A 16370-nucleotide genomic window follows, 5' to 3' on the forward strand; every position below is an offset into this window, starting at 1 on the left:
GTTCAGGTAGTCTATATGGTCAACTATACACAATCTCAAATGTAGTTATTCTCATGTAAAAGTAGGCACTCAAACCAGTTCCTTCTTGTCTCCAAATGATTTTGTCCTATACTTGGATTTTAAACCTATTCCATACCGTCACTGTCATTATATTATGCTGCTATTCATACTGTCATCATATTAATGCTGCTATCCTGTATATATTGTACATACTATTGTTTGAGTACTTACGATTGTTTTTTTTTTTGTACTTTTTATATTTTACATTTATATTTATTATTGAAACTTGCACCAAGGGAGTGGCACTCCAATTTCGTTGTACTCTGTACAATGACAATAAAGGCTATTCTATTCTATTCTAAAGTGCCATTGTGTCTTTCTACTATGCCTGCTGATTGTAGGTTATAAGAACAGCTGCGTTTCACATTTATTCCCAGATGTTTTGTTAGGTGTTAGATGACCTGATTCATAAATAGACCCCCATTTATGTGTACTTTTTACAAAAATCCATGTTTAAATGTTTGAACGGTTCTTTTGATCGGGGTATCGTTCCCCTTTTGGGTCTGTCCTGACTCTGAGGGTTGTTCTTTATGTACATTTCACATCTAGCACATTTTTTTAGTAGTTAATAAATCCATAGGTGTTAAATGTGTTGTTTATCATAGATGCATCCCTCCTGTTGAGAGTCGTGTAGGAGAATTGCTCAAAATTGCATATTTATATACACTCTTAGGTAAGATGCACTTGCTTTCTGCTAAGTAGGTCCTAAACATTTCAAATTGCACTTTTTTTAATCCAGAGATGTTTTTCTGGGTTTGGCGCATGTTGCTGTATGCCTCACAAAATCTCTAAGTCTAAGTCTTGTGTGTGATTGTTCTAACATAAACAGCTCCATCAGTTTCCCTGACTCTGTGGTTGCCTTTGGTGTGCAGCACTGCTACAAATTGCTAACTGTTTTGGCAACTACAGGTTGTCCACTGTTGCCGAGTATTATATGGCCATGGAGGTAGCTACAACTGCTTGGAGGTTGAGGTTGCTCTAGAAATTGTATCGATACAGTGGCATTTATAAATGCACACTAGCTCCTACTATGCTTCCATCAGTCTGAAAGAATATTTGTCATTTAGAACAACTCAAGAGTCAACCTGCTCCCCAGTTGGTTGTATTCTGGTTATAAATCTATAGAACAGGAAGGTTACTGAGTGCAAATGTAATAGTTAATTAGTTAAGGAATTTCTTTTAAGTATGACTTTCTCTCTATGTAGACAGCAACAGATATGTGATTTGAATAATTAGAAACATATTGCATGTAATTACCAACCTGAAGGAATGAGGATGAGGATATAGATGTATTGGCAAGACAGTCATTCAAATCATAATCTCTTGATTTGCAGATACATTAAACAAAGCTGAAGTTAAGTATTATAATTATACAGAGTCCCAAGAATGTGGCAGGATAACTGGAATATCAGCATTCATAAAACATTCAGAAATATGGTCACTGGAAGAGGGTGGGTAAGTACCAGAGAGAAGAAACAGACAAGTACCAAACGGCAATGTGTGCTAACTAGAGGTCAGCGATCTGTCGGCTTCAGCCCCGACGGCGGGTCCGTGTCCATGTGAGAAAGGGGACATTTTACTGATTCTGATGCATCGGCGGGTCCGCGCTTTATGTTTACGTCTTTGTGCAGAATCCGTGTTCCTGCTCTCATTTACTGTTTTAGCTGTTTGGTGGTTGTTGAAATTTTGTGAGGTTTAAACTGAGATTCTGGCTTTTCGGGCAAAATAAATTTATATTTAAAAAATCAATTCAGGATTTGAATCGATATGACATTATCCAAGCAAGAATCGATTTCAATCGATAAATCGATAATCAAAACCTACCCTTAGTGCTTACTGCAAAGAAATTGAATCTGTTAAGCATGCACTGTTAGAATGCCAGGCACATGTCCAGGAGAGGAAGACGTTAATGGCAAATTTTGAGAAGCTAAAGATATTTTACATTAGAAAAACAGCCAGAAAAACTGTCTCAGGTCTGTGGTCAGCTGTTGAAATTTGTGATTAGAATGGATGCGTTTTTTTCCAGTTCCTGATCCACATTCCAGTCCAGTAGGTGGCGGTAATGCACTTTTGCAAAATGCCATTACACTTAAAAGAAGACTAAGAAGAAGAGTAAGGCTATCCCACTAGCATTGTTTTTATCGATAGTTGTGTCAGTCTGCTGACTTCGGCTCCATCACGGAGGTTCTCTCTGTTTGTGGGCTCATCTAAAGGTAAGTGTTTAGTAGGGAGGGAAACTGAGATCATTTAGTCTAATTCCTTGGAATTGTTAGTCTGCCCGTCTACCCCCTGTCTTTTCTTACACTCGCGCTGTATTCAGCTGTTTTCAGTCCGTGTGTTGAAAAATGGTGGCGCAGTCTACAGCGTGGACATTGGCATTACTAGTTGTTATTGAACTAAAGAACGAGAGCGCGATGGTAGACGGGAAACGTCCTCCAGGATAGAAACAACACATAACGCTGCTAACACAACTTTAGCTCTTTGCAAGCATTTGCACAGACGGCATGCTAACGCTCAGCTAGCATAGAACTCACAGCGAAAGCTGAGTGAATAGAGATTGACAGACCACGTGACTTTCGTGCATTGCATTGTAGTTACGAGTGGTATTGCATTTCCAGCACCAGTAATCATTAATTCTGCGGTTTTAATGTCTACTTGGATTTTATTTGCCCCAAAATCAGTCATCTACAACACGACGGAGAACACGGCAGGTCCGTACAAAGGCAGACTTGACGAAAAGGCAAAACAAAGAACGAGGAAAAATCAAAGGAGTGAAAGGGTCAGACCCATATAAGCATACAGAGTGGAGTAAGGACGTTAGCGTGCTGCCCAGCTTTCATCACGCACATATTTACTATTATATGGTCCTAAGTGTGAGTGCATACACTCACAAAATGTTTAGTGACTTCAGATCCCTGCAACAAGCCCAGGTCCAGTTTACTTTGGTGATTTGGACTGTTCCATTTCACAGCTGTTGTTACATTTTTGTCCTTTATCTCCTGTACAGGCCAACGCAATCTAATTGTTGTTTCAGGTTGTAGTGTTACACAACATTTTCAGATCTAATAGAAATAAAATTTAATCGTAATTCATTCAGTTATTATCTTTGTTTATAACTGGCATTATTGTTTCATTCTATTATAGAATCTTATAAGAAAGAGGCAAAATTGTATTCAATGGTGCTTTATTAGCTGCTTCGGTGAAAAACAAATCAACAATGCAACAAAAAAAACAACTTACTGGAAAACAGTTATTCATCACTTGCTTGCTTCAGTACAACACTTGGGCACATATATGCAGGACTTTTCATGGCTGTTTTGATATCGCTCTCTCTCTTAACCGATCAAATCTGGCTATGGTAGCAGCTTTAAACTCTGTCTGACCCAGGTTGATAGAGGGCGCCAGTCTGGATCGCATTCCTGCATTTTGTAGGCTGGTTTTCCTACAAAACACAACAAACATTAGCCCGCAAAGCCACAGTGAAAGTAGCATAGCCCAACAAATTCAATTCAAATGAAGACTTATTTGTAACCTACATCAACAATTATGTTATGATAAATTACGTAATAACTACAACAGAAGACTTACCTTTGTGGAAATGCTTGGAGTGTTCTGGGACGTTATATTTGGTCTTCGAATGGCTGCAATCCAGGCCATCCGTCAGCTCTTTGTTACTTCGGAAACATGGCTTGAACAATCTCTTCCACGACCGAATCTGATAAAAAACGATCACTTTACCTGTTTCTACCTGTTCATATTTCTACAGTATAATCTACGTAACTTTGAAGTCTCCTTGAGCGGATTTTCATCTTTGCTATCTGCCTATCGCCTTTGTGTTCATACCTAAATACTAGGAGAAATATCAAATGTGTCTTCAGCAGTGTTGGGGAGTAACGGAATACATGTACCGCCGTTATGTATTTAAAATACAAAATATGAGTAACTGTATTCTGTTACAGTTACCGTTTAAAAAGGTGGTATTTAGAATACAGTTACTTTGTTGAAATAAATGGATTACACGGCGGTACTTTCCTGTTTCATATTGTCGCGGGTCAGGACTGTTTGGGTTTTGTTTGACAGCTACGTGCTGTTGTTCCAGGCGGCAGCGTTACGGTTGCCATGGTTACAGGGCGACGCTCTCTCTCTCTCTGCGACTGTGTGTTTCCTGGGTGAGAGAGTGCCTTTTTGTTGTTGTTGTTATGCTAAGCTAATAGGCAGAATGCTACAGGCAGAGGCAAAGAATGTAGCATCATAGGTAGTGTAGTCCGTGCTGCAGGGAGAATGGACTGCCATACACGTTATGGGTCTGTGAGCAAGAGGAGGGAGAAAAAGGAAAGTCATAAAGTACAAGCTGTCATCGAGCAGAAACGGGAGCTGGAAGCATGTAAATATAATAATAACCACTGCAGCCAAAAAGAGAGCCTGATGAGCCCAGTTGTAAGTAAGCTATTAAGACTCGACTGTACGCTGTGTTCGTGTTTTCCTCCGAAAACAATAAGTTCCATTGGAGCAGCCTTTCAACGCCTCTCTCTGTCTCTCGCAAGAAAAGTTGACCCACACAACAAAGTAAAGCTATTTTTCGGCTACGAGCCCGACACAAACCCGACGTATTAGCCAGAGGTCCCTTTACTACAGTTCGGAGCCGCGGACCTTCAGTAACAGTAATAAATCACACAGCAATAGTACATTCACATAGTTGTAAAAAACATGATAATATATTAAGCAATCCAAAGTATTCAGAATATGTTTCTGTCATTGAGTAACGTAACGGAATACATTTTAAGAGTAACCTTCCCAACACTGGTCTTCACACACAGTTAACACACACAGTTTTTTGACAAGTAATGTGTTGCGTGGCATATTCACATATATGTATGACTGCTGAAAATGCTCACCATTGAAAATAGATATAACTTAAATAAATGTAATTATTAATCCCTGAGGAAACACATAATATCCTTAGAATAGGGCACTGGAGGTCGTGACCTAATTTCTCAATGGTGCAACCAAAAAAAATCTTGCGTCACGCTGGTGCGATTAGCCGTTCAAGAAAGAAAAAAAACCCAGTCTGAAAGTCTCTGTGTGGTTAACAACAGACACACATTATGCCCATATCATGGTCTAAACCAATCAGAGATAGTCAAGGGTGGGACCTCTTTTATTGACTGTGTTCCAGATATTCCTGTAGGTGCAGGCGGAGAGAGGGAGGTGAGTGGCCTAGGCCTGATAGAAGTAGATGTAGCTGTGGGTAATGAGAAAATCTTTTAAGAAAGATTAATAAATTTGTCATGAAGTTGAGGCCTGATCCATCCGAAATTCATAGCCAGTGCTCTGACAGTGAGCCATCAACCTCTGAGGTTATGTTTAACACTGTTTCGGAGACAGCATTAGATAATGAGCCACATATGATCGACTCCGAGCCAGAGCCCGCTGACAGTAAAAGTGGGGCAAGTGTATACAATTCAAAGAGAGTGGCTTGACCAGTTTCACTGGCTAAGATACAGTAAAGCCAGTCAGTCTGCCCCAGGGCAGCTGTGGCTACAACTGTAGCTCGCCTTCACCAGTGTATGAATGTGGGAGTAAATGAATAGTGGTATTGTAAAGCGCTTTGAGGGGTCCCGAAATGCGCTATATAAATGCAATCCATTATTATTATTATTATTATTATTATTATTATTATTAAAGCTGACAACATGATGCGCAGCATTTACTGTGGTGCAATGGTGGTTTTTGATACGGGAGACATGGGCCATACCACAGAGTGGCATCGTGGGCATCAGCAGAAAAAGATGCTTGCACCCATGCTGCCCCGACATCATAACAGCTCAAATGTGCAGTTGATGTGATAGTGACGGGCTGCTGAACCAATCAACTGGAATTCTTTTGGAACACCAAAAATACTTTGGCTCACGTGGTTTCATGGAATTATGTAAAATAGTGTCGTGGAGTGTCATAATGCTATTAAAATCCTCACATATTTGAAACTGTAAAAGACAGAAATAGCTTTGATTCAAGAGATACATCTTGATGAGGTGGAATCATTAAAGTTGAAAAGAGACTGGGTGTCCCAAGTTTATCTTAGTGCATTTTCCAGTAGGAAAAGAGGCGTGGTTATATTGATTAGAAGAAATTTGGATTTTCAAGTACTCAATCATTATACGGATCTGGAGAGTAGATGGGTGGTCTTGGATGCATGTCTACAGGGGCAGAAAGTGACATTGGTCAACATATATGCCCCCAATTCTCCTCAACCACAATTTTTTCATGAAGTGTGTAGCACAGTGCGGAATATTGGAAATATAAATATTGTAATTGGTGGGGATTTTAACCAGGTCAGGGATGTGTTTTTTGATTAATCCTCTCGTCTTAGACCAAATAAGCACCCTGTAGATGCTGCTTTGGACGTTGTGTCAGAGGAGCTGAGCCTGGCGGATATACAAAGACTTCTGTATCCTCAAGAAAGAGACTATACTTTCTTTTCCCATCCTCACTTTACTTTCTGGTGTCTCGCTCTCTGGTGAGTCAAATTGTCGGGTCCTCCATTGGTAATATTTCAGTAACTGATCATGCTCCCATTGAAAGTTTTGTCCTTGGGATAAACTAGTCTGTTTTGTTTCGCTTAATGCATCTTATTCCCGAAAAGTAGGATAGTTGTTTCTGGGGTTTCACCTTAAAGCTTCATAATTATTGTTGTCACTGAGCAGTGTACTGTTTATTTGCTCTGCTTCTATTTGTCAGGGATAAATTACATATCTATACATTTTATGTCCCAGCTAAATAACAAGTCTGGTGGAGAAGCAGAGGAACAATTTCAGCCCTTTGGATTCAGCTCAGCCACTAGAGAGGAAACAATGACTTCAACACAAAAGGTGAGAAAAATGATCACAGTTACACTGTTGCTGAAGTTGTGTGCACAGCTGGTTGTTAACAGCAGCTTTATCTTTTCCATCCTGGGCTCCTCTATACACACAGAATCTACATTCACAAACAAAAACCTTAGAAGTTACAAGAAAATACAAAGACCATATTTTATCAGCACTTGCTTACTTAGCACTTAGGCCGAGCAATAAGGCGGTAGACGATGAATAAGGCCCCCAAAGTGGAAGCGCCTTTCACCAACAACATCAGCTAGAGGGTGGGTGCCTGCTCTTTGTGAGACCTCTTCGTTCATCTTCTGGTCCCAATAGGAAATTCTCATGATTCACCGCAGACCACGTTGTTGAAGCATATTCAGGCTTCGAGTGATCGCATTTGTTGAGTGCCAGTCGGAAGATGATAGAGTTAAATAGTTTGATCTTGAGCCTAGCATTCAGGGAGGTCAATTTCCAAATAGGTTGGAGACATCAGAGAACACCGGCCGCCTTCTCTGCTTTGATGTTGACATCTCGATCAGAGATCCCGTCATTTGAGATGATGCTGACCAGATACATGAAATTCTCCACCTCTTCAGCACGTTGTTGGTTGATCATGACAGGAACTAGTGCATGTGCATAGCCAACTCGGAGTACCTTGGTCTTCTTGGCACTGATTCTTAAACCTACTTTCATGGTCTCCCTCTGCAGAGCTGCAGTTGACTCTTGGAGGTCTTACTGAGCCGAGCCCAACAGGGTGATGTTGCCTGGAAAAAAGTCCAAGTCGATGAGATTACGCCCTTTTTTCCAGGGGACACCGATACTAGCTTGGTCAGCTGATCGTCGCATGATGAAGTCACTTGATAAAAGGAAGAGGAAAGGTGATAGTACGCATGCCAGTATTAATAATAATAATAATAATGGATTGGATTTATATAGCGCTTTTCAAGGCACCCAAAGCACTTTACCATGCCACTATTCATCTCAAAGAAATCTTCTCAGCCATCAGCCGTCTGGATGCAGCAGCGGGAGTTGGCATAGAGACCATGAAGGGCATATACAAACTGCTGGGGGACTCCATAGTGACGTAGGATAGCCTTCTTGAAATCGATGGAATTGATAGAACTCTTCCTTTGGTATTCCAATGTTTGTTCAATGATCGTGCGGAGAGTGAAGATTTGCTCGACACAGGACCGGCCACTCCAGCCTGCTCATCGTCCACTGCGCATCATGAAATTTCCCCTTGTGGGACTACTAAAGGTATATCAATCCCAATTCGAAAGAACGAGGCAAAGTAACTTCGCGGGTACTGACAGTAGCGTGATGCCCCACCAGTTGTTACATTCTCCCAAATCGCCTTTCTTCGGAAGTTTGATGACGCCTTTGGTCTCATCAGGTACACGCGATGTTGACCAGCTGGCGTTTAGGAGTCATGTAAGAGCGAATTCCAGCTGGGGTCCACCGTGCTTCAACATTTCGGGGAGGGCCTCATCCAAGCCAGGGGCCTTTCCACTCTTGAGGACTCAGATCATTGTCTTGACTTCGGTAACACAGATTTGTCCGATATCGACTGGAAAAAGCTCCATGGAGGGTGCCAGGTCTTCGTCCACCTGGTCCTGAACCGACTTCGCCAAACTACATTCATCAATGGGGTCCCATGAATGGTGGGAGGTACGAGTCGTATTCATGTTAAAGCTGGGCCAATTTACCAGTTTGTAACGGAGTCTGTACATTCCATATTCCATAACGGGTAGTTTCTTCTGGGTCGAAATTTGATCGACCATCGAGCAGGTAATGACCTGAGGGCTTTCCTCCACTGCTGTCATCAAGGGTTGCCGATCATCTTCGCCCTGGTTCAATCGATGATGAGATTTGTTTGCTCTTTCCGTAGCAATCGAGGTTTTAAAAGGCGGGGTTGCTAACCCCATGCCCAACCCTCCTCCTTTCTCATATGGCCTTGGGACCGGCAATGGCAGAGTTTTTATCAGCACACAATATCATCAGCTAACTCACAATTTTTCATACAGTCATTTTCTCCAGTGATCAGTACTTCTTTTATTATGTCATTTTCCTTACAACTCCCATTGTAGCACTTCTTTGTAATGTGATATTATCTCCAGAATGTGGTGATAACAGACCTACAACGTGTTTGTTGACGTCTTTGATTCCACTAATGGAGTCAGTTTCAGTTGGTTCCACGACTGCATTTTAATCACTGCCTCTGTTTGTATCTCTGTCACTGCAGGACCAACATGGAGCGAGAAGTCAGCGCTCTCAGGAGGCTGACAAACCTCACCGAAAAAAGGGGCAGAAAAAATACACCTGTGATGAGTGTGGGAAGTATTTTACCCGTCTTGGAAACTTTAAAACACACCAACTCGTCCACAGTGGAGTTAAAGCATACAGCTGTGACTTGTGTGGAAAGTCTTTTGCCCAGGCTGGAACCTTGAAAAAACACAAAGTCATCCACAGTGGAGTTAAAGCATACTGCTGTGATGAGTGTGGAAAGTCTTTTACCCAGCCTAGTCACTTAAATGCACACCAACTCATCCACAGTGGAGTTAAAGCACACAGATGTAACTTGTGTGGAAAGTATTTTACCCGGGCTGGAACCTTAAGAATACACCAACTCATCCACAGTGGAGTTAAAGCACACAGATGTAACTTGTGTGGAAAATCTTTTACCGATGCTGGAAGCTTAAAAACACACCAACTCGTCCACAGTGGATTTAAAGCACACTACTGTGACTTGTGTGGAAAATCTTTTTCTCGGGCTGACAACTTAAAAACACACCAACTGATCCACAGTGGAGTTAAACCATACATTTGTGACTTGTGTGGAAAATCTTTTGCCCATCCTAGAAGCTTAAAAATGCATCAACTGATCCACACTGGAGTTAAAGCACACAGCTGTGATCAGTGTGGTAAAACGTTTGCTCGCAGTTGCAACTTACGACGTCATCAAGATACCCACTCTGGAATTAAGGCGAATAGCTGTGACAAGTGTGGTAAAACCTTTAGTAGTACAAGTTACCTAAAAAGACACCTGCGGATTCACACTGGACAGGATGTTTACTGCTGTGATCAGTGTGAGAAAGTCTTTACAACAGCCACACAGTTACATCACCACACATTTACCCACACTGAAGAGAGACCTTATAAATGTGACCTGTGTGAGAAGACTTTTAAAGCACCACATTCTCTGAAAGGGCACCAGCAGATCCACACCAGAAGGAAACTCTATAAGTGCAGTTACTGTGAGGTATGTATTTATATTTTTATCTTGTATTTTAAGCCTGACTGTTTGGAACAACTCTGCTCTTTAAATTTGTTTTAGCATGTTAGTTATTCTACTGCAATTAAAGTTAGTGTTGTGAGGTTCATCAGATTTTAGTTTCAGTTATTATTTTTTTCTTCCATGATCATAAAAACACTAAATAATTACTTTTCTACCCTTTCTTCCAAATTTATGACTGCTACAATCTGGTCAGTGTTAGATGACTTATTATGTTCTTTACTAACTAAAAACAATTATTTTTGCTTCAAATTGGGAGTGAGACCGATTGGATTGGAACTTTTCATATGTACTTGTGAAGAATATGATGTAACTTGTTGTTTAGATATGATTGTTTGTATATTAAATGAACTACCGTATTTTCACGACCATAAGACGCACTGTACTAAAAGGCGCAGTCTCAGTTATGTGTGCCATTACTGTATTTAACACACACATAAGGCGCACTGGATCATAGGGCGCATACAGTGGGGCAAAAAAGTATTTAGTCAGCCACCGATTGTGCAAGTTCTCCCACTTAAAATGATGACAGAGGTCAGTAATTTGCACCAGAGGTACACTTCAACTGTGAGAGACAGAATGTGGAAAAAAAAATCCATGAATCCACATGGTAGGATTTGTAAAGAATTTATTCGTAAATCAGGGTGGAAAATAAGTATTTGGTCAATAACAAAAATACAACTCAATACTTTGTAACATAACCTTTGTTGGCAATAACAGAGGTCAAACGTTTACTATAGGTCTTTACCAGGTTTGCACACACAGTAGCTGGTATTTTGGCCCATTCCTCCATGCAGATCTTCTCGAGAGCAGTGATGTTTTGGGGCTGTCGCCGAGCAACACGGACTTTCAACTCCCGCCACAGATTTTCTATGGGGTTGAGGTCTGGAGACTGGCTAGGCCACTCCAGGACTTTCAAATGCTTCTTACGGAGCCACTCCTTTGTTGCCCGGGCAGTGTGTTTTGGATCATTGTCATGTTGGAAGACCCAGCCTCGTTTCATCTTCAAAGTTCTCACTGATGGAAGGAGGTTTTGGCTCAAAATCTCACGATACATGGCCCCATTCATTCTGTCCTTAACACGGATCAGTCGTCCGGTCCCCTTGGCAGAAAAACAGCCCCATAGCATGATGTTTCCACCCCCATGCTTCACAGTAGGTATGGTGTTCTTGGGATGCAACTCAGTATTCTTCTTCCTCCAAACACGACGAGTTGAGTTTATACCAAAAAGTTCTACTTTGGTTTCATCTGACCACATGACATTCTCCCAATCCTCTGCTGTATCATCCATGTGCTCTCTGGCAAACTTCAGACGGGCCTGGACATGCACTGGCTTCAGCAGCGGAACACGTCTGGCACTGCGGGATTTGATTCCCTGCCGTTGTAGTGTGTTACTGATGGTGACCTTTGTTACTTTGGTCCCAGCTCTCTGCAGGTCATTCACCAGGTCCCCCCGTGTGGTTCTGGGATCTTTGCTCACCGTTCTCATAATCATTTTGACCCCACGGGATGAGATCTTGCGTGGAGCCCCAGATCGAGGGAGATTATCAGTGGTCTTGTATGTCTTCCATTTTCTGATGATTGCTCCCACAGTTGATTTTTTCACACCAAGCTGCTTGCCTATTGTAGATTCACTCTTTCCAGTCTGGTGCAGGTCTACAATACTTTTCCTGGTGTCCTTCGAAAGCTCTTTGGTCTTGGCCATGGCGGAGTTTGGAGTCTGACTGTTTGAGGCTGTGGACAGGTGTCTTTTATACAGATGATGAGTTCAAACAGGTGCCATTCATACAGGTGGGGGACAGAAAAGCTTCTTACAGAAGACGTTACAGGTCTGTGAGAGCCAGAGATTTTCCTTGTTTGAGGTGACCAAATACTTATTTTCCACCCTAATTTACGAATAAATTCTTTACAAATCCTACCATGTGAATTCATGGATTTTTTTTTTTTTTTTCACATTCTGTCTCTCACAGTTGAAGTGTAGCTCTGGTGCAAATTACTGACCTCTGTCATCATTTTAAGTGGGGGACTTGCACAATCGGTGGCTGACTAACTACTTTTTTGCCCCACTGTACAAGTACCGTATGCGTATTTAAAAATAAAGCAGGAGCAAACCTGAGTTCGGTACCTTACTCACATTTCTATTACCGGTAATCGTCATCATCAACAACACACAAGCATACAAGTGTGCGTATTTAAAATAAAGCAGGAGCAAAACTGAGTTTGGTACTCACATTTTTATCATCAATCAAACCCATCGAAGTCCTCATCCTCTGTGTCTGAATTTAACAGCTGCGCTAAATCTACATCAAACATGCCAGGTTCACTTTCTTCACTGTCAGAGTCACTTTCCGTGCCGTGCGGCTCCTCGGAAATGATGCCGGCTTTTGCGAAAGCTCGAACAACAGTGCCAGCAGACATGTTAGCCCAAGCATCTACAATCCATTGGCAAATTGTGGCGTAATTCGCCTGGCGCTGCCTTCCACTCTTGGTGAAACTGTGGTCTCCATCGGTCATCCATCGCTCCCAGGCCGCTCGCAGCCTTACTTTGAACGGGCGGTTCACACCGATGTCCAGTGGTTGGAGTTCCTTTGTCAGGCCTCCCGGAATGACAGCAAGCTCACAGTTCATTTGTTTCACTAGTTTTTTCACATCGGCTGTGAGATGGGTACGCATAGAGTCACAGATTAAGAGCGATGGTGATGCGTGGAAAAAACCACCTGGTCTCCTTACATACACCTCCCTCAGCCAGTCTTTCATCATTTCCTCATCCATCCAGCCCTTTTCATTTGCCTTAATGATGATTCCTGCTGGAAACTTCTCTTTAGGCAAAGTCTTTCGCGTAAAAATCACCATAGGCGGCAGTTTCTGTCCATTAGCATGGCAGCCAAGCACAACAGTAAAAGACGACTTTTCATACCCCGTTGTGCGTATCGCTACCGTGCTGGTCCCCTTCTTCTCCACAGTGTGACTCACCGGGATGTCAAAAGTGAGCGGGACCTCGTCCATGTTTGTGATGTGGCTGGGCTGGATGTTTTTGTCGCCGATGTGAAGATGGAAGATGGTAGGAGCGGAAGATGGCCAGCTTTTCCTTATAATCGGCTGGAAGTTGCTGCGCTACCGTAGTCCCGGTCCTGATGGAAAAATGGCACCGTTTCATAAAAAGTGAAAGTGAAACTGCTTTTAGCCGAATGGTGACCGTCGAAACGCTTCTCCCGCTCGTTCTTTGCTCAATGATCCAACTCGGCCACACTTCACCCTTTAGCGTTCTCATGGTGTTCTCTACTACGTCCTCATTACAACACACAGGGCGCACTGCGCTATAGGGCGCGCCGTACTTTTTGAAGAAAATCTAAGACTTTTAAGTGCGCCTTATGGTTGTGAAAATACGGTAGATGGAAAAATGGAGAGTCATTTTCGCCTATTAAGTTGAGTGTTATAATGTAAACAGTAAAATGTAACTGGATGTTGGCAGAGATGCTCTTTATTTCAGGCAATGTTCAGGATAAAAATGTTAAAGGAGTTCCCCGACTTACACTGTGTTTGTGTCTTTGTTTAGAAGCAGAGCGGCACAGATGGATCCAGTTCTCAACCCTGTCGTCACTGTGGTGGTGGGAAAGCGTTTCGCTGTGACCTTTGTGGAAATACTTTCAGTAATCGACAGAGTCTAAAGCTACATCAACGCAGACACACTGGAGACAAAATGAACTACTGCAAAGAATGTGGGAGAGGCTTCACCACATTAAGTGATTTAAAATGCCATGAACTCTTCCATAGTGGGGTTAAAAAGCATGTCTGTGACCAGTGTGGGTCATCCTTCACCACTGCAAGTGACCTTAAAAAGCATAAACGAATCCACACAGGAGAGACACCATACAAGTGCAGACACTGTGACAGAAGCTTTTCATATTCAGCTAGTCGTAACCAACATGAACGTACACACATGAAAGAGATATTTAGCTGTGACCAGTGTGACAAGAGCTTCAAGAATTTCACTTCATACTCCAAACACAAACGATCCCACGCTGCAAATAAACTGTTTCACTGTTACCAATGTGCAAAATCATTCACTTCATTATCTGCTCTGCGCAAACATCAGCGTGATCATGCAGGACTGAAATCACTGGATCACAATGAATCTGACGAGACAGAAAGATCCTCTTCTGGTTTCAGGGTCAGACTTAAACACCTTGAGATCAGGCTCCACAGAGTTCAGCTGGAGTCTCCTGTAAAGAGTGCAGCTGATGTCACACTTGGATCTGATGAGGTAGCTCTGCTTTCTGGACCTGCAGTGAATGTTAAATTAATGAAGCTGTAAGTATAGATATGTACATGAAGTTTATTTTCACTTGAGGGAATTTTAATGTTCTAAGTTTTCATCCCTGATACATTTTAATATTTCTTCCCTTAGGAAACCGTAGTGTTTAGTAGTTGTACCTTTTGCTACATTATAGAAGTTATAGGAATGTGTTTTACCAAAATTGTATCAAAACTACCCATTTGGATATATACATCAGTTCTTTTTCATTTTGATTTTCTTCCTCTTTTCCAAATACTACTTGCTTTTTCTATGTATTCATTTTATGTATTACTTCAGTTACATTTTAATCGTTTTTCATATTTATTCTTCTGCTTTGGTAATCCCTGCTCTTAAATCCTTTTCTTTCAAAGCCTCAAATAATTTCACACCAGTTGCTCTGAAAGCTTCCAAAATGAACTAAATCTATCAACCGGCTTTCAAACAATAACTACTATGACTTTGTGCTTGAAGTCCACATGTTGTTATTGGGTTTTTTTAAGTTAATGCATTTTAATCCACATGTTCTGCCGCTGTTTTTCCTGTAGATTTGAAGTTTGTATTATAAAATCCTGATACTGTTAAAGCATTAGTTATATTTGATGAATTATGTTCAAACAATTTTTCTTTCTATTTGTATTAGGATTTTTCTCATAGTAATAGAGACAAAAGAAAAAGAATATGGGAACTAAAACCTTGCTCAGGCAATACAAAATTCAGAGGCACATACAAAGGAACAGGGAAATTGAAAATATCTGAAAGCACCTTAGCAACATCAAACCCAATCTTTTGAATTTTCACACAGGACCAAAGACGATGCATAAAGTCCCTCCTCCACATTACACTTCCAGCACAATGGGGAAGAGTTTACATCGATTTTACTTTTTAAAGCGGGTGTTATGTGCAATTTTTTACTGAATCGATTGAGTCCAGTTACAGGCAGATATCTTGGAGGCACAGACCCAAATCTTCTGCCAGTCTTAAACAGTTATAGATGTCCTAGGTGTCTTTCCTGAGCCTGTTTTACAGCCAGGAAGTAAGGGGCTGAACCGGAGTTAAGGACTTTATTAAATGAGCTATTGGACTTCCCAGACTGCAGGGAGGACAAAGCATCCACCACTGCAGACCTAGTAGGGTCCATCATTAGAGTGGTGTCATTAATTATAAAGTGCCTCAGTTGCAGATATCTAGAAAATTCCACATTCTGAAGGCTGAAACATCGTTGCAGCTGCTGAAAGGAGAGCAGAGTCCGGCTTCTAAACAAATCACCCAGGTTAACCAGCCCTCCAGGCAAGAAGTAAGGATCGTTCATAACAGGAGCCAAGGAGGACGTCAAATGGGCCCAGTCTGCCAAAGCACAGATCTCCAGGCCTTGACAGAGCACAGGTCAGGGGTCAGCAACCTTTATGATGATCAGTGCAAACAAGAACTTGATAACAACAAATCAACTGTACAACAGAAAATGCAAATGCTATTTATGGTCTCCTCACAGCAATGATAGGAAACATAAACTGGGCCAATATGGCATTTTTGTTAATACAGGGATACACATGTTAATGTGATCTCTGGTCTCCCACTCAAAGACACAAGTCTCCAAGTGTCCAGCATTCAGACGGCTACCTGAGGACACTTCGTGTGAGAGAAAATCTGCTCACACAGACATGTAGAGCCAAATGCTGTCAATGAGGCCTCTGCAATGTTCTGAAGACAGTTAAACTTGTCAGGTAGTGACGTCCAGCAGGTGAAAAGGCAGCTCCATGAACACGCACAGCTGTGGATTCCAGCTGCGTTCGTTGTTCTGCAAACTTTGACCCCCACAGAGTCGAGCTTTTCAGTTCAATCAGCTGCATTTCGATGTCCAGCCAGTTAA

The 16370-nt window shown here is 41.8% G+C and overlaps 1 protein-coding gene across 2 annotated transcripts; it reads left to right on the plus strand.

The window, feature by feature from the left end:
• The first annotated feature begins 2107 nt into the window (after positions 1 to 2107).
• LOC113029607 (zinc finger protein 616-like) lies at positions 2108 to 15993 on the plus strand. Of its 2 annotated transcripts, XM_026180575.1 has the most exons (5): positions 2108 to 2273; positions 6431 to 6577; positions 6834 to 6929; positions 9157 to 10173; positions 13763 to 15993. In XM_026180575.1, the coding sequence occupies exons 3-5, from the start codon at positions 6912 to 6914 to the stop codon at positions 14519 to 14521; spliced, it is 1794 nt and encodes a 597-aa protein (XP_026036360.1). In that variant the 5' UTR covers positions 2108 to 2273; positions 6431 to 6577; positions 6834 to 6911; the 3' UTR covers positions 14522 to 15993. The 2 variants fall into 2 exon arrangements, with proteins under 2 accessions (XP_026036360.1, XP_026036361.1); XM_026180576.1 differs by lacking the exon at positions 6431 to 6577.
• The last annotated feature ends 377 nt before the right edge of the window (positions 15994 to 16370 follow it).

The sequence above is a fragment of the Astatotilapia calliptera genome, chromosome 9 (assembly GCF_900246225.1).
Source record: "Astatotilapia calliptera chromosome 9, fAstCal1.2, whole genome shotgun sequence".
NCBI classification, from domain to species: Eukaryota; Metazoa; Chordata; class Actinopteri; order Cichliformes; family Cichlidae; genus Astatotilapia; species Astatotilapia calliptera.

Bases quoted from the DNA above. Each gene is read 5' to 3' on its own strand.
- LOC113029607 (XM_026180575.1), top strand. The intron at 10,174-13,762 runs GTATGTATTTAT...GTCTTTGTTTAG, and splicing joins ATAAGTGCAGTTACTGTGAG to AAGCAGAGCGGCACAGATGG.